The 23,089-nt window shown below is 35.6% G+C and overlaps 1 protein-coding gene across 1 annotated transcript in view; it reads left to right on the top strand.

Moving 5' to 3' along the window:
• PLA2R1 (phospholipase A2 receptor 1) overlaps positions 1 to 22,702 on the top strand; it is a 115,025-nt gene extending 92,323 nt beyond the window's left edge. The window contains exons 21-30 of the mRNA XM_038584629.1: positions 5,992 to 6,109; positions 6,796 to 6,926; positions 7,286 to 7,433; positions 10,857 to 11,095; positions 12,832 to 13,000; positions 14,575 to 14,715; positions 15,222 to 15,338; positions 16,473 to 16,649; positions 18,923 to 18,955; positions 19,081 to 22,702. Of these exons, the coding sequence (XP_038440557.1) occupies positions 5,992 to 6,109; positions 6,796 to 6,926; positions 7,286 to 7,433; positions 10,857 to 11,095; positions 12,832 to 13,000; positions 14,575 to 14,715; positions 15,222 to 15,338; positions 16,473 to 16,649; positions 18,923 to 18,955; positions 19,081 to 19,295 (1,488 nt within the window). The 3' untranslated portion in view covers positions 19,296 to 22,702. The remainder of the gene's footprint in view (positions 1 to 5,991; positions 6,110 to 6,795; positions 6,927 to 7,285; positions 7,434 to 10,856; positions 11,096 to 12,831; positions 13,001 to 14,574; positions 14,716 to 15,221; positions 15,339 to 16,472; positions 16,650 to 18,922; positions 18,956 to 19,080) is intronic.
• Positions 22,703 to 23,089: the final 387 nt, after the last annotated feature.

Here is a 23,089-nt window from a genome sequence, read left to right as displayed (position 1 = left end):
CAATTCAGTGGAATTAATTACATTCACAATGTTGTTCAGCCATCCCCTTTATTTCCAAAGCTTATCATCCCAAACAGAAACTCTGTAACTATTAAACAACTACCCACTATTCCCCATCCCTCCAGCCCATGGTGAATTATTTCCTGTCTCTGTGAATTTGCCTGTCTAGATAGTTCATATAAGTGGATTAACACAATATTTGTCCTTTTGTTTCTGGCTTATTTCGCTCTGCATAATGTTTTCAAAGTTTATCCATATTACAGCATGTATCAGAACTTCATCCTTCTTATGACTGAATAATATTCCACACCACATTTTGTTTTTTCCATTCATCTGTTGATAGACTTGGGTTGTTTCCACTTTTTTGGTTATTGTAAATAAATCTGCAGTGAACATTGGCATACAGGTATCTTCTGGAGTTCCTGTTTTCCCTTCATTTGGGTATATGCCTAAGAATGGAATTACTACATCATATACCAATTCTATGTTTAACTTTTTGAGGAACCAGTAAACTGTTTTTCACATGGCTGAACCATTTTACAAGCCTACCAGCAGTATATGCTAGCAATTTCTCCACATTTTTTATATTTTATTTATTTATTTGAGAGAGAGAGAGAGAGTACAAACAGGGGGAGAGGCAGAGGAAGAAGCAGACTTCTCACTGAGCTGGGAGCCCAACACAGGGCTCGATCCTAGGACCCCAGGGTCACAACCTGAGCCAAAGGCAGATGCTTAACTGACTGAGCCACTCAGGCCCCCTTCTCCACATCTTTAACAACATAGGTTATTATCTATAGTTTTAATTATTTCCATCCTAGTGCCTGTCTAGTGTTATCTAATTCTGGTTTGATTTACATTTCCCTAATGGCTAATTTTCTCATGTGCTTATTGGCCATCTATAGACTATCTTTGGAATAATATTTATTCAAGTCCTTTGCCCAGTTTTATTTGGGTTATTTGCCTTTTTATTGTTGAGTTGCCAGAGTTCTTTATATATTCTAAATGTTAAGCTCCTATCAGATACATGTTTTCTCCCATTCCATAGGTTGCCTTTTCTAATGTCCTTTGATGTATAAAAGTTTTAATTTTAATGAAATCCAATTTATCTCATTTTTCTTTTGTTATTCATGCTTTTGGTGCCATATCTAAGAACAGGTAGCCAAACCAAGGACATAAAAATTTACTTCTTATGTTTCTTCTAAAAGGTTTAGAGTTTTAGCTCTTATATTAAAGTTGTGGTCTATTTCTTAGTTAATTTTTGTACTTTGCAACTATTAAAACAGGTGCATCCTGGAGTGCTTCTGTATAGAACGGCCACAGAGGAATGCCTATGTTGTCTCAAAATCACACTTTTAATGCAGACAGTGAGCGACCCCAAGTATGAATACAACTGTTCTAGTTACTAATCATAATTACTCTCATGTATAAAAGAGGATATTTTAAGGAAGTTAGCAGCATATCAAATCCTTGGTATTAGAGAAATAATTCTTAAAAATTTTCAATGGTTGCTTTTGATTTAGGCCTTAGCTATTACCCTCTCCCCAAACTTCTTTATCTGCACAACTTAACTCCAGTCCATGTTCAATCCTGTGTAAACATACTGACTGTGTGTGTATAGAGGCCTGGGAGCAGTGATGGTGGAGCGGATTGAGGGCAAGAGAGCAAATGAATGCCTCCTCTGAAACTAATAGAAAGGGGTATGAGTAAAGCACAAACACATACCCGAGGGAAGAAAGGTGTTCTGAAGCAGTATTGGAGCAGGATTAAAACATCCTGCGTAGTTCAAAAATTTAAAAAATCTTTATTGATAACTAGCAGCTAGATTAGTGGTTCACAGCCCTGATCAAATATTTAGAATCACCATGTGAGCTTTTTAAAAATGTCAAGATGCAGGAGACATCCTAAAGATTCTGATTTAATTGATCTGCATTAGATCTACATTCCAGTTGTTTTTTAAAAGGTCCCTCAGTTATTCTAATATGCAGCCAATATTTGCCCAGCAATGCAGCAGTTGCACAATTTAGTCTTTGAATCGTTCAGAGGATTTGACTAATATATACTGTCACAGCAGGCCACCTGAAAAAAATGATCTTTCACAGAGTGAGATTACAGGGGTCTCCAAGTGTCCCCACCTATCACACCTTCCCTTGCATAGAAATGGTTAAAATCCCACCCTTGGAGTCTCACTCCTTTGCCTTGACTCTATTTTTTTAAGGGAAATATTTCTGAGATTTGCCTCATCTGTCATCTATACCTTGGAATAAGTGGGCTTATCAGATCATTAGAAAAACTGGTAATAGAAGTATTGATAATGAAGAGGAGGAGAGCCCCGTGGGGATGGCTCCCCTGATTAACAAAGTTACAGAGGAAAACTGGGAGGTGGCCATGACAGACATTATTCATGTCACAGTTCTAAATGAGCATCAGTATGTTATGTCCCACTAAATTTTGCTTCTTGTTTGTCAATTTCCTAGGGCTAATTTTTTTTTCTAAGAAGAAACCTATTTGGTTGACTAATTATCCACCTTTAAGAGTTTTAAAACTGAGATACCAGAAGTTAAACATCTTTTCTAAATGTTTCATAAATTATTTCTTTTGCGTTTGATGATATATGAGTCCTGACCTGGGACAACCCCTAGAAGAGTGAGTCATCTAAGATACCTGTCACAGCAGGGCTGGAGGCAGAAAAAATTCTAAGTGTGCATATGGTTATGGGTTATTAGGTTAACTCTTATGCTTTACTCACACATTTTTATACAAGGATCTCGATTGAGTGCTAATGGCTGCTTTGTACATCTAGTTTGGGATTAGCCAAAATTTGATTTCATGCACAACATAGTTTTTCCTTTAAAAAACACTCTCTTCTTTTCTAGAAAACAACAAAAAAAAGTATCCATATTATTAACACTTTATTCATTCATTCATTTAATGTTGGACATTGGTAATTTGATGGTGAGGAAAAACAAACATAATCCCTTCTGTTTGGTAGCTTTCAGACTAGAGAGGGAACAAACATTAGTCATCAATCAGGAGTATAACTACTTTATAACTGTGACACGTGTGATGAAAGGGAGATACACGGTTCTCTAAAAGCATATAATAGGAGAACCTGGATGAAGTGTTCAGAAAGACAGGAAGCATTAAAAGCAGGGGTTACAGGATGTGCTAAGGTCCTGTGGTGAGAGGGAATATGATCTATCAAAGAAACTAAAGGAAGCATAGAGTGTGAAAGTGAGATGTGTGAAAAGTGTGAAAAGAGTGTGAAAAGTGAGATGAAAAAGAGTTTCTGGTTTTTATCCTAAGAACAATAGGAAACTCCTCAAGAGTTTTAACTAAAGAAGGATATGATCAGGACTGAGTTTTTAACAGAATCATTCATGCTACAATGGCAAAGACAGACTGGAGGAAGGCAAGGATGAGGAAGGTTTGAAGACTGGTTGGGAAGCTGTTATAAAAGTCCAGGCAAGAGAGAAGTAGTAGTGAAGGCAGAGCCTGTGAGGTGGCAGGAATGGAAAGAATGGGGATCTCCACTCTGAGAAATGGGATGTCATTGAAAAGGGGATGGAGTGGGAAGGTGAGGAGACTCCCAGGTTTCAGGCTTATATAAATACATGGCTGACTTTCAACATCAGTAAGAACACTGGAAAAGAACCAAGTTTGGGGGAAAGGTCATAAATTCCATTTTCAAATTTTGAGCCGGAAATGACTTTGAGACAAAAAAAGAATTTTTATGCAAAACTCATTTGTAATACAGTAGGATATCCTTAATTCACAGCAATAATAAGAGAGGCATTAAACTTGATCACATTTTGCAAATTAGTAAGTAAATAAACAATTTAAAATTAAGAGTGCTATACTTCATCGTACTGCTTTGCTTTAATTACTAATGACACCATTTTGAACTATACCAGTAAATATGTTTTTGGGTTTGTTTGGTTTTTTTTAGAAACAATGAAGTTGTGGTAATGGGAAATAGTTAAGCTAGTAAACCTTGGCTGAGACAAATGTGGGGGAAGGGGGAGTAGGAGGGTGTGATGGGGGGCATATGTGTGTGTTTTCTGGAAAGATTTATTGAGCTAACTAAACCAGTGAGGTTCATTGGTATTTACAAATGGTTCATTAGTGACTATCTGAACACAAGGTGAATTCACATTAAATGATAAGACTGCCTAATAATTAGTGTGTGCCACTCTTTGGAATTTGTAATTAGAGAAAAGAGACAAAATGAAAGGAAATAGATAAAAGAATAGTTGTTATAAAATTAAAATCCTTTAAAGCCAATTCTGTTTCTTTGTGAAGCAAACAAGTCAAAGAGGACCAGAAGAATTGAAAATGTACTTCCTCTCTTAATTGGTAAATCAACTTCAGGCTACATTAGGATTTCTGGTTTTGTTCTAAAAACAGTGGACAATCCCTACTTGTTATTTATTTAACTTACTTACTTACTTATACTTACTTATTGAAAATCCCTAGTAGTTTTTTTTTTTTTTTCCCTAGTAGTTTTAAACTAAAGAGTGACATGACCAGGATTAAGTTCTAAAAAGAATTACCTGGGCACTAATTGACATTTCGCGCTGGATAATTCTTTGTTATGGGGGGATTGACCTATGCGTTATAGAATGTTTGGCAGAATCCTTGTACCCTACCCACCAACAGCAAAGCTCCCACCTTGAGCTGTGACAACCAAAAATGTCTCCAGACATTACTGAATACTCCCCTTTGAGGACCATTGGACTAAATCTAGAATGCCCGAGAATGTCATTTGACAACTATTTAGGAGTCTATTGGCTTTTACTATGTTCCATAAATATTTACTGGGGACCTTCTTTGTTGTGGTGTTCAAAGAAGAGCAACACTTAGCCTCTCTGCTTTTTAAGATGACCGTGGGGAAGGGTTGGGGGTTGACAAATATAGAAATTAAAGGATGAGGAAAGATGTCATTCCAAAGGAGGATAGGGAAGGATGCTCTCTCAAGTGTAGGCTTCCACACTAGCTTAGAATTATCTTGTAACTGAGTTTTCTCAGAGGCAAAATCTTGAGATCTAACCTATCAATGACTAGGTTTCCCTGTGGTCATTGAGAAAAATATTCCACATGGAACATCCTTTGCATACAGTCTCTCCTGACTTCTCCTAATCCACTATAGCCTTTCTTTTCTATCTCTCCCTCTCCTCTGACTCCACCTGGCCTTATTGATATGTTTAAATTTAACTGAGCTTTGGTGGGGAGGGGGGGTCACGTCTAAACCCCACCTGACCTGTCCAGTCGTTACTGTTCCATTTCTCACCGCATAATGACTAACCCTGCTATGCCACAGACATTATTTTCTCATGAGTAACAATCAGCTTTCACTGCCAAATTCCACAGCCTTCTTTTTGTGTTCCATTACTGGCCTCCCTCCCTTCTGTTTCTCCTTCTTAGGTTTCCTTGGCTCTCCCTTGTTTCTCTTCCAGTTGGGCTCATTTTTTTCTTTTCTGGCTTTTCCTCATTGACTTACAAACCACATCGCTAACTAAAGTAATCAGTGAATTTAAATACCTGATGTGGTTGGATTCCCCAGTATTCCTCTCTCACTTAAAGTGAGGAAGTGTATTTGTAAATAAAATCGAACTAAACTATTAATTTCTACCTACAGAATTTTTAACAGTTGAATCTACCACTATACACTTTGCAATCAGGTGGGCTCCTTTTTAAAGAGAATATTATTTTTCACTGAGCAGAAGACATTGTTCTGATATCCTGCATAACAAAACACATCCTTGCTTCAGTTCCTGCCTGATACAAATGCATGCAAGATAATGACTTGCCCTAAAAGCTGGTCCTCTGTTTTACTTTCATACTTTTGGAGCAGCTCAAAGAAAAAATTAGTCATTTATGCTTCAGAAAATTATAAAGAATTCTAAAGGTTGATCCTCAGTGTCTTTGGGAGGTTTTTAATTCATTTTGAAAAATATGGAAATGAATGGGTTTTTTTTGGACATTTTTTAAAAGTGCCTTTTGATGAAAATCCCCAAAGACCCTAGTGATTGGAAGAACTGGACATCCGCTCAAGATTTCTGTGTTGAAGAAGGCGGGACTCTAGTTGCCATTGAAAATGAGGTGGAGCAAGGTAGAGTACTCAACATTTCAATCAGCCAAAAATAACCATTCTTATTCAAATATTTATTACAATGTTCCCCCCAAATACTAACATTTCTAAACCCACATTTTAAGTATTATGTTTCTGATGACACATAAAATTTCAGTTTGACCTACAAGGTTTATATCATGACATCTGTAAAAGTTAGTGCATTGCATTGCTTATAAACTGCTGATTTTTGTAGTCTTGTCTCCCTAGTAGTAGTGGAAAAAATAACATATTTATGATCTTTATTTCAACATGACTAAAACAATCGTGGAGGTAAATTCTTTTATAATTGCATGGTTATCAGTTTTAGATCCCTTTAGATTTACCTGTACACTTGTATCTGATATTTAGGCAGTTGTATACTTCAGTTTAAGTATAGGAGATAAATCCTCTTTTGTTTAGAAAGGCATTGAATGAACACTGGAAATTGCTTTGTTAATGATATGACGAAATCCCAGGTTTAGCCAGCTAATGTCTGTCAATTTATACTGAAACAAAAGTGAAAGAGACTGCATTACCTTAATAAGAACAAAGTAACAAATTCCTACAATTGATAGATAATTAAGTTTTGCTGTCATTTAAATAAAATCATAGCTATAAATAGAATTTGATGATTACCCAAATGGTTTATATGGTATTAAATTTAATAATATATTCCTATTTTTCAGCTTTCATTACTATGAATCTTTTTGGCCAGACCACTAATGTGTGGATAGGGTTACAAAATGATAATTATGAAAAATGGCTAAATGGAAAGCCTTTGGCATACTCTAACTGGTCTCCATTTGATGTAATAAATGTAAGTTTTCAGATTTATTTTTTAGAAATCATTTTAGCAAGAGATCCTATTTAATACTTACTTATTAAACTGTTTTTTGCTCCGTATACTTTATAAGCATAAATTTTTATTAGTCTGTTATTAATATACTAATTTTCAATAATGTAACTACATATCATTTTCATGTGTTCCATTAATGTAATTACTATCACAACAAGTATTTATTTTGTAGGTTATGAAGTGATCTGTGAACAGGTTTATTAAATGCAAATACAGGAATAATAGTGTTTGAATTTTTTAAATTGTCCTTAATAAAAATGTCAGTGTTATAATAATGCTATATGTTACCCTTTTTTAAAAAAACATGTATCTTTTTAAAGATTCCAAGTCATAACACCACTGAAGTTCAAAAACATATTCCTCTCTGTGCTTTGCTATCAAGTAATCCTAATTTTCATTTCACTGGAAAATGGTATTTTGAAGACTGTGGAAAAGAAGGTCATGGGTTTGTTTGTGAAAAAATGCAGGGTAAGAAATATTTGCTTTTTTATTCCTTTCATCTCTATGCCCCACTCTTCTCTTCCATATTTGTTTTACACACTTTGTGACTGTCATTTTCATAGCTAGGAGTGCCAGGTACTTGCTTTTTTGAGTTTTACATATATTTACTCACTTAATCTCCACGACCCGAGATTTACGCCTTTTAGTGGGGTTCTAAAGACTACAGAGACTAGTGGGGTTCTAAAGATTACAGAGACCGCTTGAGAAATAACCACATTTATGCATCCATTTTGGGCATGTCAAATGGCTTTACTGCTTTGTTCTGGGTTTATGAGTGTATTCAGGTAATGAAAAAGACTTTAAGAAAATGGTATAAAGAGTCAAATAAATAAACTAATATTTCCTACTTTCTTGGAAACATAAAAATGTGGCTGTGGCTAAATATGGCATGTAGCATGTTTCTAGAGCTGATGATCAGAACCCCGAGTGACTTTTGGTATGAAATACAAAAGCCATACTCTTATACATGGTCAGGGGTTGATAATCAGGTTAAATGTATTGCAAATGACCTTGAGTAATAAAACTAAAAACAGCTCATATCTCATGCTTTCACCAAGTGCAAGGCTTCCCTGTACCATGCTACCTTAGAACACCACAGTTTGTTTCTGGAGCTGGGTAAGACTCTGCGTAGCCTATTGTATATATACTTAGTGGAATATGAATTTTACCTCTTAGCATTGCATGCATGTGAACTCTCTAATGCACTAATCACCATCCCCAGAAACGGAGTTCCACAGAAGCCCTATTTCCTAATTCACAGTTACAACTTAAACATAATACTAGGAACTGAAAGAAGATACCTAGTTATAGCAATAGTATTATGAGAAGAGCAGAGTCTTGTAGGGAAAGAAATATCAATATACCATGAACTTACACACTTATGATATACCTGGCACTGTGCCTTGGCTTCATAAGCAATAAGGCATAAAAGCTTCCCAACAATGCTAGGAAGTAGGTAAAAGTCTTCCCATTTTACGGATAAGAACCTTGAGGCTTAGGAAAAGTAAATAATATATTCAAAGTCTCTCAGTTAAAGACAATGATCTATTTTATGACCTTGATGTTGATCTCTTCTTTAAATATACTACTCTCTGACCATTTTCTCTTCGATAATTTTGGGACTAACAATGTATATGTTCTTTTGGACATAGTATAAAGTAGCTGTGGTTGAGAGCATAGGCACTGGAGTTCACGCCCCACCTGGGTTCCTTCCCCACCTCTGTAAATAACTATCAGTGAAGTTTCTTATCTTCTACAAACTTGATTTCCACGTCTGTCAAGTGGGATAATTACTATCTCACAGACTCTATGTATATACGATGCTTAGCAAGTTGCCAGCATATTAACAAAAGATAGTTTCTACTATTATTTCCAAAAAATATTATTCAACTACATAAATTCTTTTTTTAAAAAAATATTTTATTTATTTATTTATTCATGAGAGACACACACAGAGAGAGAGAGAGAGAGAGAGGCAGAGACACAGGCAGAGGGAGGAACAGGCTCAATGCAGGGAGCCTGATGTGGGACTTGATCCCCAGGACTCCAGGATCACGCCCTGGGTTGAAGGCAGGCACTAAACCACTGAGCCACCCAGGGATCCCCATAACTACATAAATTCTTGTAGCCTATAGTTAAGTGCTCCAATTCTGATCCACTTCTTTATTTGCCATATAAATATGTGCTTACATTGGACTTAGAGCCTAAAGTCTAACGCCTGAAAGCTAAGATTTCTAAGTAGCAGGGATACAAGGACAAAGTCAAGACCCCCAATTTGGGACTTGTTTTCAAACATATCTTTCTTTTTCAGGTCAGTGGGTGGCAAAATCATGTTGCTCAAAGTCACTTATGCTTAAGTTTGATGGAATCAATTACACGTGGAGAATTTTATATGTTGAAAATACAGATATATAATGTAATGGGGAAAATAGTTAAATTGGTATTTAGGCCACATATATGAAAATATCAGTTAATTTAATTTACTAATTATTATTTTTAAAAATCTACTATGGTATTGTACTGGGTTTTGAAAAAAAATAACCTTAGGCTTGGTACACAGGCTGGCAAACAGACCTCTAATAAAGAATAAACAGGTATAAAAGTGTACTCCACCACAATTTAGTTGGTAAATAGGTTAATTTCACTTTGGTTTTACAATATGCACTACTATTATTTTGAGGTCACATTTTCAGGTAAAAGTCAAATTCCCATTTTGCCATTTTTACTTGGCATAAAGAACTTACATTTACTGAGCACCTGCTATGTTCCAAGGCACTATGTTCCAAGTACTGAGTTTCAGTAAGTACCCTATGTGGTTATCTCTGAATTCTACACACACCTTACTAAGGAAGGCCTTACTCATCTCTTACAGAACATAAATTTGAGGTTTGGAGGGATTATTTATATTTCCAAGGTGATTTAGCCTTATATAGTCAGGACTGGGATTGATTCCCAAGTCTTCTGACCTACCCACACCTCATCATGCTCAAGTGTAATACATTCCAAATGTAATAAAACCAACAAACAAGGAAATACCTCAGACACTTTGGATCAAACAGTTCAGAAATACTTACTTTTTCTGTTTTAGGTTTCCTAAATTTAGCCTATCCTAATACATACTATAGTTAGAACAAAAAGGCAAGTGCACATATTAAAGAGGAAATGTCTTGGATGTAAAAACACGGGCTTGGCTGTCATATAATCTGTCACTCATGAGAAAGAAAGCACCAGTGATCATGTCTGGGAAAATCTTGCCTTTTAATTTGTAAATCTTGACTCAGACAGGTGACATATTAATAGTAAGTCATTAAGGAACTGTGTGTATTTTAATTGTTTATTAATGTAATCTTTAAACTTTTTAGAATTTATACATGTAAACATTAAACATGATAGCAACTATCATGCAATCTCAGATGTAATAAAGGGTGGCATCTGAGAATATGCGCTTGTAAAATTATGTTTGCAACACAGTATATAACCACATAATATATGTCAATATTCCTTAGTATTAAGATCAACCAGAGCTGAGTGTGTTAGGCTGGGTGTAGCTAGTGGAATAAAATCCGCCTAAGGAGATCAGTTCCATCAAAAAGCGGTCAGTTTAAAAAGGTGCAGTCAAAAATAGAAAATCTGGAAATGGTTAGCTATATGTGTATACTTTTAAAAACACTCATGCATTAAAAATTTCCTAAGTGTTCTCATTCTTTAGCATCACCTATGCTTTCAGGTATTATCCTCATTTCAAAATAGTTCTGGGAAGGAAAACTCTGATGCTAACCACAGTAGGGATCATTATGACAGGGATCCAGGCTAAGCTTTGCCTCCTCCTTTCTCAATCAGATGCTAAAAATAATTTTTTTAAATTAATTTTTGTTGTTGTTCTTGTTCTAGATACCTCAGGACACACTGTAAATACATCTGATATGTATCCAGTCCCTGATACCTTGGAATATGGAAACAGAACTTATAAAATAATTAATGCAAATATGACTTGGTATACAGCAATAAAAACCTGCCTAATGCATGGAGCAGAACTGGCCAGCATTACAGATCAGTATCACCAGTCCTTCCTCACGGTTATCCTCAACCGGCTAGGACATGCCCACTGGATTGGACTGTTCACTGCAGATGTAGGTATCTTAAATCCCTTGGAACTTCCCTGAATAAGTAAATTTCAAATCTGCCTCCTTAGTGGTATGGCCAGTGAATTAACACAAAAAAATTCCCAGAAATAATAGTAAATGTAACATTTAAGTAATTGGTTTATAGAATAACTACTGACCGACCTCATGAAGAGCCTATGACTACAAATTAAAGGCATACACCTTTTAAGAGAATACATCCCCTTGCCTAATTTCTGAGAATTAATGCCCTTCAAAGGTTCTCTGAAAATTTCTGAGTATCTGCCTCATGTGGGCAATGGAACACATCTTAAACTCAAGCACCTGCATTTGAGTAATTCGTTGCATTTAAGAAATCCCCAAGAGAAGTGGATCGTACTTCCTGCCTAGAAATGTGGTTATTATTTTTTTTACTTTTATTTATTTATTCATGAGAGACAGAGAGAGACAGAGACACAGGCAGAGAGAGAAGCAGGCTCCCTGCGAGGAGCCCGATGTGGGACTCGATCCAGGGACTCCAGGATCACTCCCTGGGCTGAAGGCAGACGCTCAACCACTGAGCCACCCAGGTGTACCGAAATGCGGTTTTTAATTCAGTACCTCCTTGGAATTTAACACATGGGTTTTCTGTCTTGGGATGTATTTTGGAGAGAAAGATTTTTTTTAATTTTCTCTTTTTTTTAAATAACAGTATTATACGCTCAAAGTAGTGAAAAGTAAAATCTATTCTACCCCAACCTCTGGTTCTACTCCCCAAAGATAATCACTGTAAACAGTTTCTGGTGCATCATTTAGAAATTTTCTAGATATGCACATATATACACATAATGCATATGTTTATTTTTTTAAGTACAAATGAAGTCACATTACATGTGCTGTCCTTAAATTTGCTTTTTGTTTAACATACCTTATACAGCTTTCCATGTCAGCACATAAAAATCTAACACATTCTTTGGGACAGCACCACATGGGATATACCATTACCATTCTCCCCTGAATAGAAATTTGGGCTCTTCCCAGTTTTTCACAACTACAAGTAATACAAACAAACAACTTTGTGCAAGTTGAATAAATTCCTAGAAATGAAATTGCTAAGCACGCTTTAAATTTTTAAGAAATAGTGCCATGATGCCTGCCAAAAGTTTGTACTGATTTACGTGCCAACAACTATGATAACATGTTGTTTTTTTTTCACATCCTTATCAATACTAGGTTTTATCAAAATTTAATCTTGCCATTGGGATATGGGAGAGAATGGTATTTTATAGTTGTTTATTGTATTTTTGCATATCAGAATGTTTTAACTTGCTGTAGTCAATTTTGCATTATGGCCTCTGGATTTTGTATCGTACTTGAAAAGATTTTCTCCACACCGAGAGGATAAGATATTTAGCCAAGTTTTCTTTAGCACTTTTATGTTTTCAATTTTATGTGTGAATCTTTGATCAATCTGAAATTTGTTTTGGTGTAAAGAACAAGATATTGATCAACTTTTCTCTGATCTCTTACTGGGAATTATAGTGGCAAGCAACCAAGGATTCCCAAAAACTAAAAAAAGATACCGTTGTGATAGATATTTCTTTTTGTCAGGCCATATTCACAAGCTGTCCTAGACCCTCCCCCTGAAAAATAAGTCTAGATGTGGAAATATAAATGTATGTGTCAAGTAAGGGCTGCTCAAACAGCATTGGGTAATGCCACCAGCAGTCCTAGCAAGGAAATAATGGCCCAATTTCCCTCCACAGAATGGTCTTAATTTTGACTGGTCAGATGGAACCAAATCTTCCTTCACTTTTTGGAAAGATGATGAGTCCTCCATCTTGGGTGACTGTGTTTTTGCTGACACCAGTGGACGCTGGAGCAGCACAGCCTGCGAGTCATTTCTGCAAGGAGCAATTTGTCATGTACCTTCTGGTAGGTTCCATTCTATTCAACCCAACAAATATGTACTGGAAGCCTACTGTGTGCAAAGCACTGTGCTAAGCAGGAGCTATGAGTAAGAGTAATAAGAAGTATCTGCCCCCAAGAAGCCTCTGGTTTGGTATGTGATGTTCAGACAAATGAGCTATTATACCAGGCAGGGCTACCAACTGATGGAAAAGTAGCAAGTGTCATGGGGGTTAGCAAGAAAGAGAACACATCATTTCCACTTGAGCATAAGTAGAAAGACTTCTTGAAGGACATGACTGTGGAGACTTGCCTTGAAGAATAGATGGGATATAGTCAACTGTGATGGGACATGGGGAGGCATTCTGAGCAGAAAAGTTTGTACAAAGACATGAAAGGAAAAAAGGATTGGACATGTATAAAGCAAAGCTCATGTTGAGATTTGCCTGCATGGCAGGGTACCAGTAAAGAGGTGGGAAATTAGGCTAGAAACCTACATTAAGAGCATGTATGAAGGAAAAACTAATTCTTCTAAAACACCATAAAAGTTACCCTTCCCTTTTCAATAGCATTGCATTTACTGAGTGCTTAAGAAGTGTCAGATACTCGTTCATTTAAATTTATTGTGTAGGGGCACAGTCAATAGAGCATACAACTCTTAATCTCAAAGTCAGGAGTTTAAATCCCATGTTGGAAGCAGAGATTACTTAGAAGAAAAAAATTTAGGGGCACCTAAGTGGCTCAGTTGGTTATGCATCTGCCTTTTGTTCAGGTCATGATCTCACAGTCCCAGGATCTAGCCTCACATCAGGCTCCCTGCTCAGTGGGGAATCTGCTTCTCCCTCTCCCTCTGCCCCTCTCCACTGCTCATGCTCTATCTTGCTCTCTCATTCTCTCTCAGATAATTAAATCTTTAAAAAAATTTTAATAAACTTCTCATGTAAGAAAGATGTTGTTAGCTGTCTTTTTATAGATAAAGAAACCGAAGTGTGAGGAAGATAGGTAACATGTCTACAGCCATACATACATAGGATCTCAGCATGGATTTGACTCTCATGCTTGACCTTTAAAGCAAAGTCCACCTAAAATTTCCCTTAGTTATATATTATATTATGTTATGCTATGTTACTTTACTGAATGCATGTTTTTCTCTCATAGGTTGATTGGCAAGTAAGGATTTACTAAAACTATAATATACAGCACTGCACAGAACACATTTTGTACATTTGGAAGTGCCTCTTGCCTACTTCATTCAGCTTCCAGTATTTCCACAAATCACATCCCCAAATTTTTCCACCCTTTAGGATACCAATTACAAACATAAAAGACAGCTACCCTCACCCAAGCAGCACCCAAACTAAACCTAAGAAGCAGTGCATTAATATCTCCTGGTATGTTAGGTAAAGATTATTTCTGCCAGAAAGTCTACAAAACAATCTTGGTTTTATGATCATTTATAGTAAACCCACTCTTTCAGAGTATTATCATGAAAATCTCATTACACATATTTATCTTAGTCTGTCATAGAACTTAATGCAATGTATATCTTAATAAATGAACCCAGTCACCATCCTAAAATCATAACTGATTTTTGTTCATAGAAACAAAACAATTTGGACATCCAGAGTTGTGCTCAGAAACATCAATTCCCTGGATAAAATTCAAAAGTAATTGCTACAGTTTTTCTACAGTCCTAGACAGTATGAGTTTTGAGGCTGCTCATGAATTTTGCAAAAAAGAAGGTAATTCTTTTTGTGATGGTAAAATGCTTTCAATGCGTTCCTTCTTGACATTTCAGTAAACAATGTGGTTTTCTTCATTTGTCTGATTATTTAGTGGCTTTAGGAGTAACAAAAAAATTGAAAAAATATTCAATATAATATTGCTTGTTTGGGGTTGGTTTATCTATGAAATTCGATGTCCAGGATAGAATATGAAAACCTAAGATGATGTCTCAGAATACTACACTTTCCCAAGAAAATGTTCCTTTTGAATGCATTTGAATATAAATTTTTAAAGTTCCCTAAAATGAATATTCTATATGCTTGGACTTCTTAAGTACAACCTTGTATCTTTTAATAAATGTGGTATAACTTTTAAATTTTTAATAAAAAATCATTTAATTTACAGTAGAAATTTTCACTCTGCAAAGACTGAGCTTTACAAATTTTGGTATAGGAGACATTTTTTAAATTGTATTTCACATAAACACAAATACTTGTTTATTTACTGCTTATCTCTTTTATAGGATCTAATCTTTTAACAATCAAGGATGAGGATGAAAATTCATTTCTCCTAGAAGAGCTTTTTGCTTTTGGTTCTTCTGTCCAGATGATTTGGTTGAATGCTCAGTTTGATGGTGACAGTAAGTAAGATTTGGGTAGAGAAGAGGAAAGGGCATAAATAAATACATGGTGGTCAAGGTTGATGAAAAAGGCATCTGCAAACCAGAAGGCTCTTCTTGGATACATTTGCTGTGAAAAAACAGCATGAATCCTAAAGCCATTTCTTCCAAAGACAATATTGCTAACACTTTTCTATACCCTTGTGTCCTTTGAAATAATCTCAGAATACCAAAAATGAAAACAAGCAAACAACAAGCTTATCTTACTCTCACATCATGAAGATTCTTGGATGGAAATTTGTGTTCACAGACTTAGTCATAGACAACAAAACCCTGTTTATTTAAAATACTCAGATTATTCCTCAATGTTATAAAAGCACAAGAGAATTATAGAAATGTTTCGATGATATATTGTGCTGTCAGAATTATTTGCTTTTCATAAAAACCAGAGTTTGTGATCAAATGACAGCATGTTATTCTTCCATGTAATTGATGGTTATTGAAAGTATTTATAAGGAAAATTCTCTTAATTGGTACGGAGAACTTATTATAGGGATATACCAAGGTGGAGGGTGGGTCCACTCTAATAAGGAGTGTTTCAATCACAGACATTGTTTAAAATTTCTAGCCCATTGTGATATAAAAGGTGACTGACTTTTAGTCACTTTTATTGTTGGTTTTAAATACTTGCTGACAATGTCCCCCTATTATTGCTTGCACATGGATGGGCTCTATAATTGCCTCCGCCTCTCAGTACACCAGTGGCTTGCTTTTTAAAGAAATTAGCTGTAAAGTTATTTTAGAAAGTGAGCCATTTTGCAATAATACAGATGTTAGGACTTAAAATGATTCCTTTAAATTGATTATAATGATAGGGAATATTTCAAAATTCAAACTGTTACATTAAGGAAGATGGTATTCTAAATGAACTAAATCAGAAAAATATATCTATAATAAACAGAGAGCCATTCACAGGGCAAGTTTACTAATACCCACCTTTTGATGTTGTATTCATGACTGTACCCCCTGAATTGCATGCATCAGATAAGAAGACAGCCTCATTGAATTCAGGAGCTGCCTTTTATGGTTCATTCCAGTCTTAGTATATTTGATAATTACACATATAATTCATAGTAAGTCAGCATTTTTCCACAGGTAAAACCATAAAGTGGTTTGATGGAACTCCCACAGACCAGTCAAACTGGGGCATTCGGAAGCCAGAGATGGACCATGTCAAACCCCATCTGTGTATTGCCCTGAGGATCTCAGAAGGAGTGTGGCAGTTATCCCCATGTCAAGAAAAAAAAGGATTTATATGCAAAATGGAAGCAGGTGGGTAAAGCCAGAGGGTAATTCTTCATTTTGATTCTACCCTGACTAATGTTGACCCACCTTTAACATTTATAGCTTTGAAAATTCAAGTATTCAGGGAGTATTCTGATAAATTCTAACATTATCATCTTGTTCAACATCAAACAAGTCAGAGGACATTTCAGCTCTGTCTTTCTCTGATATGAAGAAAAAATCATTATAAAGCCTATGACTTTCCTGTGTCATCCTAGCTGTTAATGGGCAAAAAAGCGGTTTAACCTAAAAAAAAAAAAAAAAAAAAAATGGAAGTAGCGATGTTACCCAGCAACCCTTATACTGGCAACTGCTACTCAGAAATTTTAAGGTTCATCTTTGGTCCCAGGAAATATAATCTAGGCCTAGGTATTCTTGCTTGGTAACTGGATGAGATTCTCTGTTGCTAGCCATTATATTATAAAAGTCATACTTTAACTTCATCTTGAACTGCATGCTTTGTGGTGATAAAAAGAAATAATAATTTTAGAAATTTAAGCCAGAAAAATTTTAGTCAGCTGCAAACAATACAGAAATTTCTAAGATAGGATGTTAGCAATGATCATTAACTGGAAATGTGTTTTTAATAATAATCACAACATTTCTAGATGCCAGTATTGCAGAGAAGGAGGAAGTGGTGTGGCCTCCACTGCTGGTGAAGGCTTCTGAGAGGAGATAAGGTTTTGGAATCCCAAAAGATAAGGAGAATAGAGAAGGGAAGGCATATGAGACAAAAATCCAGTATGACTACAGGCAGCAACTGAGAATAGCTTAGATGAGAGTGAAGGATTCACATTAGGTGGTGATGGGAATAAAATTGGACTGTAATGTAGGATCCATTCGCAGAGAGTACCAGTCTAAAGAGCTGAACTTCATGGTGAAGAAGACAAAGAACCCCTATGTGCTCTATAAACACCTGCAGGGGAATCACACTAATCCAAGGGAGGCAGTTGTAATTTGAGTGATGGAGCTAGGAACTAGGAACATGAGGAAGAGTAGAAATAGGAAAAGAGAATCAGCAGGCTTTGGTGATCCAATTACACACTGGGTAGGAATGAAGGAGAAAAACCTGATAGGTGTCATCACCAACATTCAAGCTCCCAATAGTGTGGATAGCAGTCCTGTGTGGAAAACATGACTAAGCCTAATAAGTAGTGTACCCAAGTGATCAATAGCATTTCATTTCAAAAACAAGTCAGAAATACCTCATATGTGTACGGGACTTTAAAGCTTCCTATAATATAGAGGGCACCTCTTTCATCACTCACAGCAACTTCCAAAAGCAATGCAGCAGTATTCCCATTTTACAGATGAGAAAAGCATTTGTCCAAACTGAGGCCACATCAAGAACCATGCCCCAAATTGTCTGGCTCTATATGCTTCTTGTGTATCTGCCCACTGCATGCATCCAGACAATAAATATTCTTTTAATAGTTTCTCTTTAAAAAGTATCTTCACACACACATAATATATAGTCCCATGTTTAAGTGTGCAAGAGTGAAAGGGCATAAGTACTACACTGAGGCACTTCCTCCACTCCCAAACTCTTTACTGATCTTCCTCTGAGTCATTCTCTACATATTTTTCTGGATCTTTACTGATCTAGGTCAAAAATAGCAGATTTCAAATTTTGAGTTAGAATCTACTTGAAAGAGATACATTTCTATAGTAGAAAGTCCTCAAACAGGAACCCTCCAATTTTTTGAATGGAGGAGCTATTATTCATTTCCCAAGATTCTTGAGATTGCAAAGTTGAGAAGGTGCTGATTTTAAAATCCCCGCATGGAGTAAAGAGATTATCATTGCTGGACAAACTCCATCTCAGAGCTTAACAAAACTTAGTTCCGTGCAGGCAGGGACTATATTTTATTCATATTTTTATTGCAGCACAGTGCTGAGACCGGATGGAAATTTTTCAGCTTAAAAAAAAAGCAGTGTATGTGTTTGTGAGCAACAATAACGATTACAATAAATCAGGGGTCAGCAAAATTTTCTTGTAAAGGACCAGACAGTAAATATTTTAGGCTTTGGGAACCATATAGTCTCTGTCACGCTGCCATTGTGGCATGAAAGCAGCCACAGACAATACATAAACAGATGAGTGTGGCTGAATTCCAGTAAAACAGTGGTTATAAAAACAGGCACCAGATCTGATCCATGAGCCATAGTTTGCTGAGCCCTGCTCTAAATAATAACATAATTTTGCTGAATTAAAAGAAAATTTTCATCGCAGTTTTTTTTTTTTTTTAATTTGGTTTTAGGTCTTCATGCAGTAAAGGAGCACTCAGGAAAAGGTAGGTTTGAACAGTAGAAAACATTTTGATTTCTCTTAGAAATAATAAAATAGAAAGTAGCTATGTAACAATATCTATCTTAACTTGTTGTCATTGAGCTTTTCCTTTTTTTCACCTTCTTTTAGGACCAAGTCATAGTATGGTGCCTCTTGCAGTAGCACTGACATTGATAGTAATCCTGGCACTTTCCACCCTTTCCTTCTGCATATACAAGCACAATAGAGGTATCTTCAGTAGACTTGCACCGTTCGGGAATCCTTACTACCCCACAAACAACTTCAGTACAGTACATTTGGAAGAAAATATTCTCATTTCTGACCTTGAGAAGAATGATCCATAACAATGAACTCAGAGAATGCCACTGCCATAAAGATAAGTAAAGACTTAAGTGGAGTCTCCCCTGCATTTTCCTTTACAGACTAGATGCCACTATAATGTGAATTGTATTATTTTAATTATTCTTAAACTGATTACTGGTTTTGAACAGTAACCAAATCATAGAGGTGTTGATTTATTCATTTCCCCAAACTGTGATCTATTCTTAAAATGGGGAAATTATACAATGGTTACTAGTCAGAAAACAAGAACTAGTAAAGGTAACTCCCTATTGAAGACTCTTGAACTAATGTGAATAATAGGTTTTGTATTAATATATTTCTACTGAAATTTTAAAAGATTTTTCAAACTAATCTGAAACTATTCAGACATTTGCCCACACTTAATCCATTAAAAAAGGGAGAAAGCAAAACAAACTTTTAAACTCTATACTTGTATGCAAGATGAAAAGTTAAAGACTTCTGAGAGGTTTCTTGTTTGTTTTTTAATTCAATCATTTTAAAAACAGAGTTTAGGAAACTAATTTCTAAGCTGAAAACTCACACATTCCAGGCTCTAAACTAATATTTAAGCTGATATTTATTTTTATTAGTTCTGACTTCTGAAATTAAAAAAGAAAAATTACCTGTCTTTATGTAGGAAAGATCTTGGTTAGTACACTTGCATAAGCAACCACGTAATATGGCCTAAAACCTTCAATGACTAAATAATGACTATGTTTGATATTTTAAAATATAGATAAGCTTAAAAGAATTCATTAAAGTCATACTATTGTTAAAATTCATGGCCTTTCTTAAAACTAAAGGTATAAAGTAATATATAACTCTCCTGACAACTAAAAGATATAAAATTTAATTTGAATTTAAAAGGGAAAAAATGAAGATCTGAACTACAGTACCATTAGGACCACACTAGAGGATATATGGAGAAGTAGTAAATAAATGACTCTCCAGTCATAACCTAGATACCTTTGCTATATAAATGAGTTTATATGGGGTATTCTATTTAATAAACTGTCGTTCTTAAGAACTATCTCTGTGTCAGACTAGTTAATGCAGTTGGTAAATATGAATAATAGCATGACACTGTCCATAAATTAAATACTGCATATTTGACTTTCTTTCACGAATTTCTTATATGGAAAAGTGATTTTATAATCAACATTTTAAAGTTTACTCATTACATAAATATTCATTGTGCTTGCTTTGGCAGCACGTTTACATAAATGTTCATTGTATTCCTATTAAGAACCAAGTGCTGTTCTAGAAACTGGGTGTATTGAGGTGAGGAAATTAATGAGAACTCTTGTTTTTATGTCACTTATTTTCTAATGAGAGAAAAGTGAGAGCAATCCAGTAAAGATATTCATAAGTAGAAAACACCAGGTGGTTATGAAAATTAAGCAAGGTCTTGTGATAGAGAGGAACCAGGGGAATCTCCAGGCCTCCCTAGTGTGTGCATTATTACATCCATCTGCCTTGAAATTAGTGGCCACTAGTCACAAGGTGGAGCTCTGGGAGAAAGTATGAGTGAATTTCTAAGTGGAAAGCCATCATCATTAGAAATAGAATTTGATGAGCATGGAGTCCTTGTAGCTTGAAACAGTTAATACAGCTTCTAAAAGAGGCTCCTTGCTACTGCTGTGTAGCTTCCACACTAGGATGATCTACTTCCACAATTTTTTTTTTAGTTTTGATATTTCATTTTTTAAAAGATATTATATTATGCAGCAGTTGTATATTTATAACTCACAAGAATAATTGGCTTGAACTAACCGGGTATAAAAGCCCAATTTAACAATCTGTCAAGTGAAATTAAAGTTCTGTTCTTTTTAGTGTACCTGGTAAAAACTGCTAATCAATTATCCTTCTAGTCAAAGTATATTGAAGTGGAATAGTCACACATAACAATTTGACCAAGTCTGTCATTAATAAAGTGGTTTTGCAGAAAGAAACTGCACTGTTTGTCAATGCTCTGTACTTTGCTATTTAGTATTGAACTATATCTCTGGGGAATCTGTCCCCATGGACAAGATCATGCACTCCTTCTCATTATTTAAATTTAAGAAATAGAAAGTACTGAAATATTATGTTTTATTTATATATGCGCACTTCAAAAAGCTTTTTCCACATCTATTTTTAATCTGAACTAGATTCCATAGCTATAGCATGAAAAGCAAAAAGGCATCAGAGTCACAAACTCATTCACACATAATTAATGTGCCCCTTTCCAAAAAATCAATTATTATCCCTGACTCTGAGTAATGGAAAATCTTGGATTTTATTTATTTTATTTTTTTTAAATCTTGGATTTTACAATTAAAAGTATCTTGAGCTCTTCCAATTCCAACAGTCTTCTTTCAGTTTAAATGCTTCTCCAATAGAAAGTTCCTCTTCCTATCAAGGGTGGATTAGATGGTCTCTTTAGGTAAACAGTCTTTTGGAGTTTTCTTTTCCTCCTCAAAATGGTGTTGGATATATGAGAACTTGTGTCTTTGTAATACTGGGGGGAGAAAGTGATAAGTGACTGTAAATGTGTGTTATCTGTGTCCACTGAGGGTAGTTGTCTGGCCCTATTCCTGGGAACTCTGCTGGCCCTTAGGCTATAGGCTTGAAGCCTATAGTTGGTGAGAGTCTATTGTCTTTGATTTGCTCCATTCTGGCTCTCCCTGGTACTGCCTTATCCCCAATATATTGGCTATGACTCCCATTCAATTCTCTACCTGAACACTGCAGTTATACACAAGGCCACTTCACTTCTGCAATAGTGAGACCTATCTAGTACCATCAGTTACTCTACTAGGGAGTACTAAATCCTGTAGCAAACAGTCCCCAAATCTCAGTGGCTTAACACAGCAAAGGTTTATTTCTCATAGACAATGGGTTTGCAAAAGGACTTTGCATTCAAGGGTCCAGGCATCTTCTATATAGTAAGACCTCTAACTTATAGGGCCTTGGAGTCTTCCAATGGGTCTCCTACCTCTGCCTCACAGAAGTTAACTTGAAATCTATCTTTGATTAAGACTATTGATTATTGAAATACATTCTTTAAGTTAAGAGTCATCATACTAAGAACACATACTCTGAAGATACATAAAGATTTTCAAGGGACACAGAGACATGGATATTTTTAAGGAACTCAGTTTCCAGAAACTTTAACCTTCATATATATTCTTTCTTAGAAGTAACCTTCGCGAGAACACATGTGAGATCAGAGTGTCATGATGATTCTTCTTTTCCACCTCTCTTGTACAAATGCCCATCACTACTGTAAACAAAAACAAACCATGGCTTTCACTCCAAATCTTGCTATGATGCTTTATCTTGGGAAAATTCTCCACCAAACAAAGGGAAAAAATTCAAAGTCATGATGTCAATGAAGATTCTTTTAATAAAGGAATTCTAAAACCAGTGTAGAGCCTGATGTCTTTCCCTATGTTCATAGATTTTTCTGTGAAGGATGAAGTGATGAGTGAGAAATTCCATGTTGGGCTATTCTAAGTTAATATGCATTAAACAGTGGAACAAAAAGAATGATAACTACTCTTATTTTAAGACTTTCTAGCTCATGCAGCCCCTAATTTTTTGTCAGAGAAGCTTTTTCTGTAGAGAAATTTCTGATGAAAGCAAAAGAAGTGTAGATATTGTTAAGAACCTGACATCTTACCTTATCCTGATGAAAAGCTTATGACAAAGCTCTGTGCTTAATCTGTCTTAGATTTCTAAGTGACGCTGAGTATTAACATGCTCATTAAACTGAAAAATGGGCAGCTCCAGTGGCACAGCAGTTTGGCGCCGC

Source organism: Canis lupus, chromosome 36 (assembly GCF_011100685.1).
Source record: "Canis lupus familiaris isolate Mischka breed German Shepherd chromosome 36, alternate assembly UU_Cfam_GSD_1.0, whole genome shotgun sequence".
Classification (NCBI taxonomy): domain Eukaryota; kingdom Metazoa; phylum Chordata; class Mammalia; order Carnivora; family Canidae; genus Canis; species Canis lupus.
The sequence above is the reverse complement of the archived record's forward strand: the minus strand, read 5'-3'. Positions and strand labels throughout refer to the sequence as shown.